Here is an 18,216-nt window from a genome sequence, read left to right as displayed (position 1 = left end):
TGCCTGCTTGAGCAGGAAGGTTGGACTAGATGATCTGTAGAGGTCCCTTCCAACCTTAAATATTCTGTGATTCTGTGATTCTGTGAAGTTCAGCCGTCTTGCTTCTGGAGGAGCCTCATTCTGTTTTTACACCGAGCAGTGTCCAGCAGGAATGTTCTTGTAGTGCTTTGCAAGAGCTCTTCCTTCTTTGTGGAAGTCAAAATGTCGGCTGTTACTGGTGAATTAAGAACATTTGTCACAGATGCTCATCAAGCAATAGACTCCTCTGTGATCCCAGTCCCATTGATGATCATGACATAAAATTCACATTTTTTGTCTTCTTCAAGACAGGATACTTTGTTAAATGTTTGTCTTGGTTTCATAATTAAAAAATATATGGCTAGTTCTTGACCAGTTATTAAACAGCTCATTTCAATATTTGCAGTAGAATAATGTAGTTATTTGCTTCAGTTTGCTTATTTGCAGTTTACTTACCTAAAGTATATTAAGTGTTTTTGCTTGTGAATGTTCACATTATAAACTTCAAGTTACTGTGGGTCGTGAAAAGGGATTTTCTGCACATAGCATTAAATATCAAATATAAATCAATCTATAATTAACTTTTTAATGCTGAATTTATGATCTTTCATTAGTTTGTGTAGTACTCCAAAGTTTATTTAATAATTAATGTAACTAAATTATTGAATTTATTATGTAACAAATCTGTATAATTTCTGTGTTGTAAAAAGAGTTTTCTAATTCCTAATCCTCATGAAATATGACTCTCATTTTTACACTATTATTTTGTTTACTACACTGCACTATTACTTTTTATGTTTTACTACTGTGATGCTGGAGAACAGTATACCCTCTTTTATTTCTTAAACACAGAGTAGAAAATTTTGGAATAAAAGAGTGTAAAAGAAGATAAAGATGCGTTTAATACAACATGTCAATACAACAATGTCAATATAGCAAGTAAGAAACAAAAATTAGACAGGAACAAGGAAGACAGAATGATAGGAAAAGCAGAGAGAATAAAGGAAAAATAGTGTTGTCTTATAAATGAAGGAGAATTTACTACTGAGGAACATTAAGCACAAATTTATGGAAATTATCTAAAAAAAAACACAATTAAAGGAGGTAGGAGTTAACTACTTCATGAGGACTACTTTCTGTCCTTCAAATTTTATGTATGTTTTGCACTGAAGTTACAGCCAGCTCTACAGTAGATGTAGGCTAGACTATTTCTAAATTTTCACCTTGGCCTCAATTCTTCGTCTGAGAATCTCCTGAGTTCATTTATATTTGGAAAAGCTGCTGCTGCATCAGTAGTAGTCAAGAGAGGATACGCTGGATATTTTGTTTGTTTGTCTTTTGGGTTTTTCTTTCCTGTGCTCACTGTTAAAGGCAGGACTCCTTTTTTCACCCCTTATGATGTATTAGTTGCCAGCAGCGACAGTGAAATGCTGGTCATGAGACATTTTGGATCTTCCATCACATTGTGGGAAATCTGTCTCTCTGAAGGAGCATTCGTGGTTCAATGCAGAGCCAGCCGAAGCCTCGTGCCTTCCAGCCAGCTCCTGGAGTTTGGTGTTAATCAGCCAAGGGGCCCCTCTCTCAGGGAGCGATTTAATCAGCAGCCTTGGGTGCTTTGCTACATGCTGACAGTGCAGTTGGCCCTTTGGAAACATTTCAAGTTAATCAAAACCTCAGGATTCTCTCCTTTACATTTTTTGGCAAGTATTTGTGATAACAGCCATGGAAGCTGGGGTTGGAAATCTTGTTCTTCAAGCGACAAGACACGAGCTTAGCACTCAGCACTTCCTTATGCCTCCGTTTACGGTATTTTCATTTCATCTCACAGACGTTCAAGAGGGAGCTGAAAACCAAGGAGCCTGTTATCCTGAGTGCGCTGGAGACCGTGCGAATGCTCCCAGCAGAGCAGCCTCCCGAGGGCCTGGAGAAGCCCCACCAAGAGCCAAGAGGTAACCAAAGAAAGCTCTAACAACTCAGTGATGACCAGCAGTGATTAAACAGATCCTGCTTGTCTCTGTGAGAGCAGTCCTTATGTACTCCAAGTTGAATCCCAGCATTCAGAAACTGAGCTAAAAATACAGATGAAAGAAACCCTTAGTGATCCTTCTGAACGCTGCAAAACTAAATAAATCTGCATATTTATAAGTAGATGCAGAGATTGGCTTTCAACCTCCTGGGCCCCTTCTGGGCACATGTATAACTGGAGACTCATCTGAGGCCTGAACACTGACTGAGGAAAGCCACAGTTGAACCTAAAATTCACATCGTACTTCAAGCAGCAGATTCAAAGCAGTTTGTTTAGAAACTGTGTGTCAGGTGTCAAGCAGATCAAAGGTGCCCATTGGACCTTGAGGGTTGGATTCAGCCAGGGTCCCACATCCAAGATCCACTCAGCTCCAGCAAATGATTCCCAGCAGTCAGTGCTTAGGTGTGTGTAGAACTATTTGCTGAATCATGTGCAAGGTGTAATGGGAAGTTTAAAAATGCGTTTAAGTACTTAAATGCATATTTGGTGGTCTGTATGACAGAAGGACTTAATTTTGCTGAGGGAGTTTTGAATTAGTGTACATTAGTGAAATAAGATGTCTGGGGTTATGAATAGTCCCTTACTGAGCTTTGAACCTCTTAGCTATACCCAGATGGCAGTTATTTATCTTTTAAGACAGAATATACCCTAAAAGTCTCTTGAATTTTACATTTAGAGTTATCACCTGAGGAAAGGGCACAGAATGTCGCTAAACTTCTCCGGAGGCAAGCAGATGAGGTCAAAATGGAGTGGGATAAGCTGAATATAAATTCTGCTGATTGGCAAAAGAAGATAGATGATGCCCTCGAAAGACTGCAGGGGCTTCAAGAAGCAATGGATGAACTGGACCTGAAGCTGCGCCAGGCTGAAGTGTTCAAGGGATCCTGGCAGCCAGTGGGCGATCTGCTAATTGACTCTCTGCAGGATCACTTAGAAAAAGTCAAGGTATGTTTCAGTGGAGCTGTATTTTTGAACATAAAATTGCATTGGCTGGTTCACTGCATGACCCCCAAAACAGGAGTTAACCTTTAAAATAAAAGAAGTGATAAGTTCCTAATTACACTGTTTTTCATTTAAAATACAGAAACATTTAAGAGTTTTATAATTTCTGCAATTAAAATGGAATGAAATAAAAATTAAGAATATATTTTCATGGTATAGGTTAAAAAGGCACTCTAGGCATTTGCTAATGTCATCAGTACACTTAATATTAGCTCAGGAAATACAGAATTAAGACAAAAGAAATCAAAAATAGAGTCATTAAATAGGCATATGTATGGTAAAGGCATGCAAAATTAATTCCTTCCTTTATTATTCTTAGGAAACATGCATAGTGGTGCCTGCGCCTTATGCCTGCACAGTTGTGCCTGTGCTTGTAGAGAAGATGGTCTTGGTGCTGGTTACATCACTCTGAAGTTATGTTCTGTCTGTCCTCCTAGACAAGTTGACCTCATACTCAAGACAGTTTCAAAAAATGAAGTACCTGGGAAAAGTGCCACTGTTATTGGTATCTCAATGCTTGTCTGTTTTCGAGGCTTGTTTTATAAGACTTGCTAATTGAGAAACTTGTGAGGACCTGTCCTCATGCAGCATGGCTGCCAGGGCCAGAGCTTGGCGGTAAGAACCCAGTGCCTCTGCTCCATTCATGTCAGTGGGAAACCGCAGTTACCTTGAGAGACCTGCACGGACTCTTAATTTCTTTACCTTAACATTGGGATATAAGGAAGAGGACATAGAATTGCTAATGGCAGAAAAAAAAAAAAAAAAAAAAAAAAAAAAGCTTATACAAAAAACACAAAGGCCTTGAGTTTTAATCACATAGAAATTTAAGGGATCCTGTACAAATAATGCACAGGACAAATAAAGTAAAATACTTGGTACCAATGAACAGCTGCAAAATCTTTTTTTTTTTTTATTTTTATTTAAACTCATAAATGAATAGAATGAGTCTTCTTAGGTAACATAAAAATTGAGTATCTCTTGTCACTAGAAAACACAGCATGTTGCTTAGTTTTAAAGCTGCAACCGTAACGATTGACTCTGTAATTATAGTGCTGAATCGTGGTACAGTTCAGAAGAAGGCAGTATCTGTCATACTAACAGAATAGAAGTGTAGTAATGGCTATGATAAAAAGGAAACCTGAAGCTTATGAAATCCTGAGGTTATATGTAATGATAGATTTCTCTTTATTCTTTCTGAAGTCTTAATAGTAGGGACAAGCAGAAACCAAAAATTTTGTTTCAAGGTATAAAATTAGACCTTACTTAAAATATATGGGTATATTGGCCCTAACAAAAGATATTCTTACCTAAGACCTAAGATAAATGGTAAATTAAGAAAAGCATACAGAATATCTTCCAGTCCTGAGAAGCTATAACTTTTCATAACATATTTACAATTACAGTGTACTTAAGTGATACTCTGCTTTCATCAGCCTCTGAGTAATGATGAGTCGTAAAACTTGGGTAATGTGCCTAGAGTTGAATGATATTAACTGTCTGAAAAGTACAGTAACTGTCTCAAAATGTGTTGCCTAGAGGCTCTTTAAGGCTCTTCTAAAGAAGTGCATTGCCAACCTAGGTGCTAAAGAGAAAGGCATGTACTGTGGGCAATCTGTTCACATTTGTTAAATGAATAACCAGCAAGAAAGCTCCACTTGTGTTTGCAGTTTGAAACCTGTTCTCATAAATGAGGGTATGTATATTTCTTCCTATTTACAACATCAGTATTTTTTTCTTAGAAATATATTCTTAGAAAGTTACAAATCATGAATCATAATTTCTGTAATTCTAAAATAACCATTTTATGCTGATTTAAGTTGAAATGCAAGTGAGAAATTTCTTAAGGGAAGCACGTGCTGATATTCAGCTCAGATTGAGAGGCAAAGGGAGAATTAGTCTCCCAAAGCTCCCCACAAATCTGCTACAAACCACAGACCTTCTGCAGGCAGTGTGTTCCTCAGAGATTGCTATATCTCAGTCTTATTTTCTCTGTTATTGTCCCTCTTTCCTTCTCCCGGGTGGATAGTCTTATCTGCAAACTGAAGCTCAACCTACTTTCTTAATGACACACGTCTCTCTCTCTCTCCCTTTCTCTATTCCAAGCAGATCTTCTTGTCCCTTTAAATCCATTGTCACCTAACTGTCTTAAAGTTATCTCTAGCCCAGATCAATCTATGAATTGTCCCCTTGTATCCTCATATCCTTTGGCTGTTTATTTTGATTGTAGCTCAGATCGTATTTTAGGCATGACCTTGAATTTCTGCTGCTCTTTACAGAGATGTTTGTCAGTCAATACTATAAAATCCTGTCCTTCAAACTGACTAGAGCACCCAGGCTGACATGGAGTCGTGGAATCATAGAATCCTTAAGGCTGGGAGGGACCTCTAGAGGTCTTCTAGTCCAACCCCCTGCACACACAGGGTCATTCATTACATTAAGCTTTTCCTGCTCTTCCTATAGGGCATAATCCCTCCCCCAGCCATTCGGTAGGCTCTTACTTGAAGAGCTGCCTTTCTGCTCTTTCTTCAGAGAAAACAAACACCCTCTTTTGCTCAGGTTGTGGCTATGCTACTATTGTGCAACTGTCATTAGATGTCTGTGGCCTTGGAGACCTTCTGTCCAGCTGCAGCCCTCTGCGCTGAGAAATACTGGTACTGGCCAGGAGCGATGCTGTGGGGCATTCACAGGAGTCCTCTGAAGAAGTCCTGGTTTTGACACAACTAAGCTCAGAGAAATCCTTTAAAAACTAGAAGAAGGTGCTATTTTGGGATGCTGTATCCAAAACTTTGTGACTGTGAGGGCAACATAATTTTAAAGGTACACTTTATTTATTAGTAAAGGTAGTTTAGATACTCCAGTGTGCTAATGAGCACATAGTGCAAAGCAATTACGCTACTGATGTGCTACCATATACGGACTACTGGCATAAAATGGCTTCAGTTATTGACTATTCACTTTTCAGACTTGCACAGCCCTGTAAGTGAGCAGCAGAGCCCTTAGAGTTCGTGAGGGAACAAAGCTGCTTTCTGATTTATTTATCTAGACCACTGTTAAAATAAATAAATTCAAGAACAGAACGGGATATCTATGGTTTGCAATAGAAGTATGTGTCAGAACACCTGCCAAATGAAAACTGAGTTGTGCCACCCCATATTCAAGTAACTCCATTATGTGATAAAATTTATTCTCCTTTATTTTCACATAAAGAGGGCACCTTGACTGAGTGTGGTGGTTGTTCACTGTGAAAAGCAGAGCAGAATTGAGAGAGATGAGTCTTGTATTTTCCTGTGAGCAGCTTTCAGAGGCAGGTTGCCTGCTTGGAGCTGGTGGTGGTGGTTGCAGATGCCCTTTTTCGTTTATGAATAAAGAAGCTTCACAGAATGACTATGAACTTTGCATATGAAATGGAGGTTTTAATATACTTATTTTAAGAAATATTTTCATGGAGGCAATAAGTTTTCTTTCAAAATCTCTTTTTTATGGCCTATTACGTGTTTTCTTATTTATTTTCCTACAAAATCTTGAAGCAAATGGCAAGGAGAAGTGCACATGAAAGTTTATGAAGCATATGAAATATACTTATAGATAGAAGGATATGGAAGGGGTTTTTTTTGTTTTGTTTTGTTTTTCTTTTCTCCCTGAGCTATCAGACCTGAATTACATGGTGTTTATTCCAGGCTTTCTTCAGTGTAATTGACAGTTGTGGCCAACTTCATGTTTCTGACAAATATTCACTGGAAAGTGTCCACCTGAAACATTCTTCTAATTTGTGAGCGGAACAGAATTTGCACTTGCAGAGTTGAGAAATGGATTGACCTGCTTGCTGTCTATTCCAAAATCATTTTCCGTGTGCACTCAATCCTTTTGTGGATCCCTAGGCATGCCCTCTCTAAATGAGACAAAAAGCAAGAGAAGGAACCCTGTAAAATAACTGGTCCAATTTCAGGTGTGTCAGTGTGTGGTAAAAGAAAGAAACGAAATAGATTTTCTTTCAAGGAAAGATTAAAATACTGTATTTTTACAAACACTTTCATACTAAATCAGCAACCTGAACTAATGGACACTGAATAAGCATAGGCAGCTCATAAGGAAAAAAAAAATTTCTATATACTTCTATACTTCATTTTCATGCTATTCAGCTACTCCTGTGCTGAAAGGGAGAGTTTCAGAAAAATGGACCCTTACCGAGCTATTGTGAAGAAGCTGTGTGGAAAGCTGCCTTCAGTGGAGGTTTTGAGAGCAGAGTGGTTGAATTGCTAATGTATAGAAATTCGCATTCACAATAACATAGGATATTAAAATCCCTCAAAATTATTTGAGGTACTCAGGTAATGCTTGGGATGCTTAAGATAATATTCTGTCGTTGCTGAAGGAAGAATGGTATTTTGGTAGGAACTAGTAGAGGTCAGATGTGGGAGAATTAATGAGTGACACCTGAAAATAAGACAATAATAATCCAGATTCATCCACTGCAAACAATGTGTTTAGTGGGTGTAAAGAGACCAGTTTTGAATAGCTATATAGGAACGATGCAAGATGTAGGTACGTGGAAGATTTATTGCACAAGCTGAACTTGAGCCAGCTATTTGTCAGCAGCTCAAGGTTCATCCCGGAGCAGACTGTAGGGTGATGTCCGTGATCCTGTTCATTGTGTGATAATGTGAAAGTAGAGTGAGGGCTCTCTGTGTAGCCAGCAGACCTCCTACAGCCCATCCTGTATGCTAAAAAGTCATTATTTCACCTACAGAGCCTTTTGGAGGTCTTTCTACAGTCTCTTTCCTTGATGATGGATATAAAAAAACATTTTTCATGTGTATTTCATATGAAATACAGATTTCATTTGTCTAAATCCACTTGGACACTTTGAAAACCTGCAGATATCATTATTTACATAGGCTTTGAAGTATATTTCTGTAAATTTAAAGTTTTGTATTGTTTGCTGTGATGAAAGCAGTTGCCAAAGGTCGTTGAATCTGTTAATGAATCAGCTTTCAGGCTGCATCAAAGACTATCCAACAGTTCACCTAGCTGGTTGTACAGCCTGGCATACCGTTTTTATTTCTAAAAAAATGCATTTTTATACAATAGAGAGTTCAATAGCATTGTTCTGTTGTCACTGTTGGAGGCACACTTAATTTTCTAAGGTTTCTTTTAAATATTAAATTGAGTTAAAAACCATGGAGCACTTCATCATGTACTTTTACCTGCTTAAGTTAGTTCTGCTATGGTTCTTATTTTGTTGAAGATGAAAGTTATTTGGCCTTGTTTTGTGGTGTTTTAATCTCAGCTTAACAGTTTATGAGTTAAATTACATTCTGCCATGAAAAGAAATATAATCATGAGTGGTTATTTAATATATAACACCACATTTGTGACTGATACAAATTTGATCTGAAATCTCATCTGCTTTAGTTGTTGCCGTGTAATCAGTCACAAGACCGGGGAGTTTGCTATGGCAGTAACCCATAACTAAGCCCATTTTAAATACATAAAGCAACCCATCGCTCTGCCCATTTGCTTTTGCAATAACAAAGCTCTGTGGTTTTGATGTGCTGCTTAGATGCTACCACTTTAATTACAGTGAATGTTTTATGGAGACTAAATTACATATTTTTTAATCCATCATGCTGCCTATTTTAAGCAAAATGTGTTGGTTTCTTTTCTTTCTTCCTTAGGAATAAGAAGATGGGTAGGCAGGGAAGTGAAATCCTAGAGTAGTCTTTAAAATTGCGAGTGCCCTTGACTATTAGGGAACAGCAGCACCATTGTGGGACAGAAATGGTAATGTTGCTCTGCTAGCAAAGAACAAAGATGATGTTTTTTTTAGTTAGCTGTCCTGAGAACTGTAACTGTTGTACTGCAAGGTCTTCTCTGAACCCCCAGCAAAACAGGAAAATTTAGCAAAGGAAGCAGGACACGGACTCCGGCTGCTTCAGTGTTCCCTAAATCCACCATGCTCTTCACGTGTGCCCCTAGCAACCTACCTGGCCTGACGTGAGTTGAAGAAGGAGGCTACTCTGGACAGAGACCTTTATAAAACAGTCTGCTGGTATTCATTAAAGGTAAAAGCTACAGACTGAAGTCCAGTTGCAAGGAGAATGAGAACAAGCAGCTTTACACAGAAGCTTCATGGGACCAGTACAGTGTATTTGAAATGAAATATTTCATATATTTTACCACTTTTTTTTCTGTTTATCATAACTTTGTGACTAGTATTTGTGAGAAAAATTTGTATGTGTTGGTTGATCCGACCTGAGCTGTGGTCAGCCCTATACTCTGGACACTAGTATGTAACTTAAGAGAGTTTTATTAGCATCTATGTAGATTTTTCTCATATTATATAGAGATTACATCATACGTGTGTTTGTGAGTGTGTATATGTGTGCATATGTGTATGTACATCTGTATGTTTATGAATACGTAAGAGTTGAAAAGAATTTTCCAAAGAAAGTTCTCAGTACCTTGGTTTTTGTTTGTTTTGTTTTTTGCATAATTAGTTTCATTCTTATTTTTAATGATGTTTGCATGTACAGCATTCTATTGAAAAGTATTTATGGGCGACTCATTCTTGCAATAGCTTATATTAGGTATCTTAATATCTAGCTTTCTGTAATATAAATATTAACAATCTTACATCATGAAAAGACTAAAATAAATAATACTTTGGGTGTAAATATTTACTTGAAAATTATTGTGCATGAATTTATTTACACAAATACTGATAAAACAGCGTAACTGTTATCCCTTTGATAATAGGGCCTTAGCCTAAATAATATTAGGCTTTTCTCTTGGCACTGAAAAGGGTTGAAAAACTGCTCTAAGTTCTGCAGAGAACAGGTGACCAGTAAAAATGGAAATCTTTGCTGGCTTCAAGTCCCTCTTCTAAGACATACTATTATTAGACCAGCAGATGTCATTTAGAGCCAAATTTTACCTTGCAGGGACTCGCCCTGCTGACTTCAGTGGGAGCTCACCGTGCACCGCTGCAGGCCCAATTTGCCTTTTTAAGTATTGGTAATCTCTGATCTTGCCCTCTGATAGCCTGCTGCGAGAAGTGACTCAGACCTGGCTGAGGACTCCTCTGTCTGCCTTCCTTTCTCTCTGAAGCTCAGGATTGAGGTCAGACCAGAGCATTTTTACAAGATTGCTCTTTATCAGTTTATCCAAAATAAGAATTGGGACTTGAGCTTTTAGAAGTAGCATTGATATTTAAACACTGATATTTTGGTGACCTACTTGGCATTGCCGTTGCCTGCTGGGCTCTGGCATTTAGCGTAGCATAAAACTGGGGTTTATTTCATTTGTCAGGTAAACACAGGAAATAAAGTCTAGCCTGATGATGAGGAGTTAACATTCATGGATACCTCAAGGATGCTCTTGAACTGTGGTGGTTCCATTCAGAAAGTTCCTTTCTGTACTATTCTGGAAATGGAAATATTCATCTAAGAGGAGAAGTGTTAAAACTGCAGTCAACTTTTCCTTGTTATTGTAGGGCTGTTTTGTTCAGTATTTCCAAGTGAGTATGGCTTAGGAAGGTGTGTGGCTAAAGGGAGAAAAAAATACCTCCAAGATCCAATTATAACAGAAATTCTGTGTCATATTGATCAGCTGTGTGTAATCTGCTACTGAAACGTTCTTAAGTAAAACAGAAGGACCTACCAGAGAGGAATATAAAACCAGAAAAATGTATGTTCAGTGATGCACAAGAGCAAGGGAACAGGGACAAGGAAAGCTAGAGATAGGTTTTAATGCTGTCTGCTTTCTGTGATGAGACAATTTTCTTTCCATAAAAAGAAATATGTTGGTATTATTTCTTTAATGAAATCTTTTATTTTACAAAATTGACTCTCTTATTCTTAATCACTCTTAAGGATTCAGGGTACTAAGTATGCGGGAGCTGTACCTATGAAGTATGCAGATTCTGTAATGATAATTTTGCTGCCACGTAGGCAAGTCAACGAGCAAAATCAAGTGAATTTATCAAGCTCATCTGCTGGTACGTGGGGATTGTTTGGGACTGCTTACTTGAAGTAGGGAGTACAAGGAACATGGGATTGCTTGCAACTGTTTGTCAATGACACATTGTACCGTACTTGTCTCGTGTTGGTGTTCATATATATGAAGCCTACTAGAGTTTTGTTTCTTCTTTTTGGTCTCAGGTTAACCCATAATAGAGCCTTATAGCCGCTACTTAACACTCCCATAGTGATTCCCATGTTCAAAATAGTATGAGCTAATCTTCTCAGCTTCCTTCTGAAATGGCCATGAAAGTGGTGTTATCCCCAGTTTGCAAGGAGGGCCATTGAGTTGTTGAGACTAACTTGTCCAGACAGCAGTGAAGTTCAGATTATTTTTATTCTCTTTAGCTTTTACTAACAAATTGTTTTATTTTAGTTGGACTGGATTATCCACAGGATGAAGAATGACACAGTTTTCATTGGCTTCAGCAAGAGGTGCAACTGCCTGTTGCCCAGAGCCACCGCCTGCTCTCCCTATAGACCCACCAGGGCCGCATTCTCTGGGGTTATTTGCCTCATCCTTGGTATTTTCTTTTAGCATTCTTCCTTTCTGAATGAACTTAAAAATCTAAGTTGTTCTGGCTTAACCTAATATGCACATTTAGAACGGGATACCCTCCTTTGATGCTGTAGTGGATGTTCTTCTTAGACAGAAGGCAGCAAGGAAGCCCCACCTCAAGACTTGGCGTTTTACCCCCTTCCTTCTGGTTCATGTTGGAATGGTGAAAAGACAGAGGCTGAAGGTGCAACAGTAGTTCAGGAGTTGCAAAACAGAGCCTACAGTGACCTGAATTCTTCACTGATGGGCTGTCATAATTCCTTCTGAAAGGTCTTAAGTGCTGAATTTTGTCCACTTTGCCGAAAACCATAATTACTACTGCTAAACATTGTGAAATATTTATGTGTTAAAAATTAAAGAAATGTTCACCTATTCCAGGTAATCTGTGTTCCACGTTGTGAAGAGGAGAAAACAGAAAAACTTTTGATCTGGATAGGCTTTTCATTATGAAAGTTATGAAGAAGCTTTTGAGCTTCTTGTCTGAATCATTATAATATTAGTCGAGTTGTCAGAGTGTGATCTGTGTCTTGGTAGAGTCCAAGCTAAGCTTTTCTGTGGCCACTCGAGGAATCCCTCCTCCTCCCTTGAGCATTGGTGTCTGCCTGCTGAGGTCGGGAAGCTCCAGGTGTTTTGCAGTCCCGGGACACCGCTGTTGCAGTCCTCCTGTTTTCCATTGCTCTCTTTTCTTCTTGTCCGTGTGGTACTGCGTGTCTGCAGGATGCCTGCAGACCACCGTGCTGCCTTACAACACAACAGGGATTTTCTCTGTAGTAACTGTTTTCTCAGGGCCATGAGAACCCCTGTGAGGCTGTTACTTGAAAGGGCTTTTCAGGGAAACAGATGATTTATCTATCTTTTCATGTTTGGATATGCTTACTATACACTGTTTACCAGTTAATTAGATAGATGGTTTGCTACCAAAGGTTTAAAATAAGTTTGGCTGAGACTCAGGGAGCTGAGCTTGTAGCTTTTCAAGGGCTGTTAGCTTTGGTGATGGTGATTTTGCTCAATACCATAGGGCTCATACCAATTCCATAGGAAAATCTTCATTTGTAAAGACTGCCCTGTATTTTCTGTGTGCTTCCTGTGTTGTGTGTGTTAGGCTTCCAGGTGACACTTCCAAAAGCCTCAGGTTACTTGCAGTTCTCGGGCACCTGGGCTCCTTGCTGCCTGCCTGACTTCTTGGTCACACAGTAACTGAGGGGGGACTTTGGTTACCTGCAAAAATCAGCCCAGAACGATGCACAGGCACTTCAGTAGCGAGGGGCTTTGCCCTTTTGTGGTTGTACTTCACCTACCAGAATGAATTCCAGGCTGCATTTGATTAGTTCTTCTTTTCCCTCCATGGAGGAGAACAAGTTTTTCAGAGTAATGACATGGCTGTAGCATAGGCTGCCTCTATTTAAGGAAACAGGGGACTGCAAAACTGCATAGCAACTGTTGATGAAAAAATGTCAGGAATTCATAACAATCCTGATAGTTTGAAACACTTAGTGCTTTGGTACTATTTCTCTCGTTAGTGTGCATCTGTTTAATAAATCCTGTCTGCTTTTAAATATAGCATTGCTCCAAATGATTGCTTTTCTCTTTGAAAGATGACAAAAGATGAAAAGTAATACATGCCAGTCTTTTTTATTAGTCCTATTTTGAATTTTATTGTTCATACTTTTAAGGAAATAATTTCCAAAATCTTAGGAAGAAAACTTTGGAAGCAGTTCATGTTTTTTCTTATTCAGAAGTACAGAATTCAGAATGGTATGGGAAATACTGAAGGGCATTTGGTTTTTGTTCTCCCCTGATATCCTCTGTTGTTCACTGCTGCTGTCCCAGAGGCAGATTTATATTCTGCTCTGGTACAGTTTTCCTTGGTCATTTCTGAGTTTATAACAATATATGGGATGGAAAATCAAATCCACTAAAATCTATCTTGTTTCAACAGTGCCTGCCCCAGGAGCACTGGAATCAAATAAAAATACAGTGTGGGTTTAAAAGGAAGCTAAGTGCCACATGTTGAACTAGCAGCTGACAAACCCCTCTTGCGTTCATGTACATTAGATCCATGAGGGAAGATGTAGACCCCGCTTGAATGAAAGCAGTGGAGGCTGTTGGACTGTCACGGGGAGAACGTGATGGTTTGTTCCACCTCGTCCTCTTTTAAATATAAAGCACGGGCTGTTGTGTTGTGTCCCATGCCTGCTTCCCTGTTTGGGCACAGGGGCTCTGCCGTGCTGGGAACCTGCTGTGGTCCGGAGACAGGAAGGCCGTGAGATCTGTTGTGGTCTCCCATGTAGTGCTCAAAGCAAACACATATCATTATATTATTAATGATAATAAATTAATTAATTATATTCAAAACAGCCTTCTAATAATTGCGATTAAAAGGTGACTATGCAGAGATCAAAAAAAATTGCCTTTAACATCTTTGATGCGCATCTATACCTGTTCTGTAGCCAAAGGAAAAGATAGAGACTCGCTCTCAGAAGCTGCTTTTGAGCATTTTAAACACTTGGTGCACTGGTAGGATGAACTTTCTTTCCTTCAGCTTCCTTCTTCCAAGAAAGGAAGGGATTGCTGCACATCTGCTGCAGTTCCCAGCCCCTGCTGGTGCAGCTGTGGGAGAACGTTAAGGAGGCTGAATCCCTACTAATGGGGTCAGAATCAGGGAAAGACAGTGAAAAATGAATGTTGAATGTTGCGATAGCACAGGCGTAACTGTTTGCACATGATCTAACAGAGATTTGCCTAAATTCATAAACACAGCTCACAGTGCTGTTGAGAAGATGGACAGAAGCAGCACAAAACACAAGTCTAATCCCATGCTATTCTCATGGCAAAAATATTTCAGATGAGAAAGTGGCAGTAAGAAGAATAATGTTTGCTTCTGAAAATCAGAAATGCAGAGCTCCTTAACTTGTTTTAATGTCATGATCAAGCAATTGTATAGCAATTGTGAGTGCATATTGTATGGTAACTTTATTTAATACATACTTTTTCAGACAAATGCAGCTAAACTCAGTCTCAATACTGTGGAGCTGTTGGTGAGAATATGTGGCTGAGGATGTGCACCCTGTTGTGGCTGTTTTGTTGATGCAGTGAGTGTTTAGCTGCATAGTGGCTGTGTGTCCTGACAAGGCCCTGGGATTCTCTCTTCTGGACTGCGCTTAGGCACGTAAGGTAGATCTGGGGATCAGCTGGAATGAAGGCAGCAAGACAGAAAGTGATTTTAATGGTCCCTGCCAATTTGCAGAGGCAAAAAATAAATTAAAGATAGCCTGTATTTGACTACTTTTTTTTTTCCTTTGTGCACAAGGAAGAATCATTTTTTGAGAGTAGCTTCCTCTGCAGGGTGTATTTCGTAGTGGTAGACTGTGTTTTAGTCACACAGTTCCATTTACTCTGGTGGGCCAGAAGTTACAGGCACTTGATTATTTATTTTGGGTTGGATTCCTGAATTCTCTGTTTGACTTGTTATCGAGCTATTGCACATGTGGCTGAGGGAGAGAGGGGTTAAGAAATTGAAAATGTGAAGTGTACAGTCAGTGACTTTTCAGTTACAAATATTGTGATGGAAACTCCCCAAAGCCAGCAAAGTAGATAATATCTCTATTCTTATTGAAATAAGCTCATTTACTATTTATTTACTCTCTTACTCAGATGATTCCAGAATTTCCTTTCAGATTTCAAGCAATTGATTTATGGATCCTAAACAAAAACATGTCCTTTCATGGCATTGACAAACAACACCTCTCTAGGTGACTCTAGGTCCTCATATTTAATTCTCTTCTGAATGCTGGGCAGCCTTCCAAAGAAGTATTCTGTGCTCTTCCATATACTATAGTAGGGACCATTTAAAAAAATATGGCATGTGAAATACAGGAGGAAGGACATCAAAAAAAAAAAAAAAAAACACACAAAACTGTCCATGTATAAATAAACCATGAACTTTTCATTAATAGGTTTGGTATTCTGCAAACGGGGGACGGCTAAATCATAGTTATTTGCCGATTTTCAAGAGGATATACAAAACATACAAAATGTAAGCAAATTTAATGGAAAATGTACAGAAAATGACCTGCAACTAGCTTATTTGGATTTAGATTATGTTGTGTTTTATCTTGTTGGGATATGAAAACAGTGAAAGATACATTTTTTTCCTAGAATATGGAAGAAAGCAATCTGCTGGCACTTAAAGCATCTAAGAGAATCTTTTAAACTCTTTGGGAGACTGGTAATCGTGGAAGCTGTATGATTCAATGGAACCTGTCGTGTGCGGTTAAAGGACATGAGAGAAATTCCTGAACACTAAGAAATAATGGGAGAATGAGAACGTTAGGATTTAAGCAGAAATTAAAAAATACCTATCAGTGGGAACAAATAAATGGAGGGCCACTATAAAATACCCAAGTTACAAACTACACAGGAAAGATAGAGTAGCTTTGTGCCAGTGCAGGCTTAATGCTATTTTTAAGTTAAGAATCAAGTCACATAGATGAATTAACTGCATCAGCAACGAGCCTTAAATCCTCTAGGAATTGAAGTTCCAGCCCTAATAAGTTGTGTATCAGAAACCACCAACTGCTAATTGGTAAGGAAGAGTTGCAAGAACATAAATTACAATAAACAGAATTTTAGGTCATGCTTTTCAGACTACATTTTTTAGACACCAAAATCTACTACTTCATGCAATCACTTCTCAGGGAAGCCACAAGCGGGATGGGAAACATTTGGCTTGGTGCTCAGCAATGCAGTTTCAAAATATTGTTATTACAGGAGGAATCATAGTGTACTAAAAATCAGCATCTCTAAAGGGACAAAAAGTAAAAATATCCACCACAGTAATGTTCATTTTTCAGAAAGGAAACTATACACAAATGAGGAAACCTGCTTAAAAGGAATGAAAAGGGTAAAATGTTTGAAGACAGCATGGAGACGCTACCCTGGCACCTGAAAACAACTTTATAACCTCAAAAAGGATTTTCCTAAGACTTGGTAGGGTGGGTAGCAGAGAAGAATCCTAAGGAAAGCTATTTGAAGTAAGGATCTGTAGGATCAATTAGCAAAATTTAGAGTGTCACATCATTAGAACTAGGTAATTATTCAGTCAAGGGTTCTAATGAAATTAAAGTATGAAGCAACAATAACTCTTAACTGTATTTTCTTGCTAAAATCAGTTTTTTGATGAGGACAGGAAGGTGGCAATGTAGTTCCATTAAAAAAAAAAAAAAAAAGAACCAACACCAATCAGACCTCTGGGCCTACAGAGCAGGAAATCAGGGGAAGAATATATTGGGAAAGACATAACAGCTTTTATATAAGAAGGTATGTATTACATCTGCTAGTGTGCCTTGAAGGGAAACTGTGAGCACGTGGATATGGGGTAAGAGCCATTTCAATTTCCAAAGGTTTTCAAGGAGATTTTTAACCAAAGAGAGTAGCTTCCTGTGGGATGAGAGAGAAGGTCTTCCTGAGGGTAAATAACCAATTATTCGGTTAGTTATTTTCTGTAAAAGATGGAAAATAATAGGCAGGGATAAATGTTCAGTTTTCCCAGAGAGGGAGATTGTTTCTGCTCCAGAAAGTCTACTCTGTTTGACATGTGCATCAATGAGCTGGAAAGGGGAATGAATAATGCAGTGACACTTCCTCATGATACAAATCAATTCAGAGCTCTTAAGAGGAGGCTGGATTGCAAAGAGCTACAGAAGGACCTCACGGTACTGACTGTAAATGGTCTAAGTAAAGTAAAATGGTGGCAAATTAAATACCCTGTTGATAAATGTAAAGCAGTGCATGTGGAAAAAAAAAAAAAAAAACAGTCCGACTTTAAATGCACAGTGATGAGCTCTCATTTAGCCCTTTTAATCATTCCTCTTGCTCTCAAAATAAAAAATCACGGAATTATAGTAGATAGTTCTATGAAAACATCACTTCAGTATTCAACAGTGTTCAAGCTGAATCAAATGTTGGAAGGAATACTGGAAAAGAAATAGAGAACAAAGCTGAAAATGTTATGCCATGGTATAAGACCCTGGTATATCCACATCTTGTTTACTGTGCACAGGGTTTTGGTCCCTCGATGTAAAAAAGTATAGCAGATTAGATTCGAGGTGGGGAAAGTTCCTCTGCAAGGACAGCATAGACAAAATAGCACTTGGATTTCTCTTGCTTAACTTCACACATGCCACGCAAGTGTCTGCCTGTGAGCTACTTCTCTGGGCTTCCAGAGTTCCTGAGGCCTAAGGAAAATCTGCTCAGTTTAGTTTCTGGAGGTTAGAGTGTCATTCCTGTCATCCTGCTCTAAAACATATATGTTTTGTTTGATAAAATACTGGCAATTTTATGGAAGAAGAGTGCATCAAGAGCTAAGTGATGTAGAAGTACAACTTCCCACTCCAGAATGTCCAAAGCACAAATTGTGGAGCTGGAAGAGAATAGCCAGGAGCACAGGGGGAGCTCCTGCTTTCCTAGGCTTTACGTTCATTCCAAGGCAACTGCATTGGCTCTTGACAGAGGAGGGACTGGGTGAGAGGATTGAGAGGGGATCTTGTCAATATGCACAAATACCTGAGGGGAGAATGTAGACCAAACCAAAC

At 38.8% G+C, this 18,216-nt stretch overlaps 1 protein-coding gene across 1 annotated transcript in view; it reads left to right on the top strand.

Annotated features, from left to right (window-relative positions):
• Positions 1-18,216, top strand: part of DMD (dystrophin) — a 396,717-nt gene that overhangs the window by 216,660 nt on the left and 161,841 nt on the right. Inside the window, exons 14-15 of the mRNA XM_026047293.1 lie at positions 1,847-1,967; positions 2,721-2,989. Of these exons, the coding sequence (XP_025903078.1) occupies positions 1,847-1,967; positions 2,721-2,989 (390 nt within the window). The remainder of the gene's footprint in view (positions 1-1,846; positions 1,968-2,720; positions 2,990-18,216) is intronic.

This window comes from Nothoprocta perdicaria, unplaced genomic scaffold (assembly GCF_003342845.1).
Source record: "Nothoprocta perdicaria isolate Ctin4 unplaced genomic scaffold, notPer1 scaffold_49, whole genome shotgun sequence".
NCBI lineage: Eukaryota > Metazoa > Chordata > Aves > Tinamiformes > Tinamidae > Nothoprocta > Nothoprocta perdicaria.
Note: the sequence above shows the minus strand (reverse complement) of the source record. Positions and strands in the feature narration are given on the sequence as shown.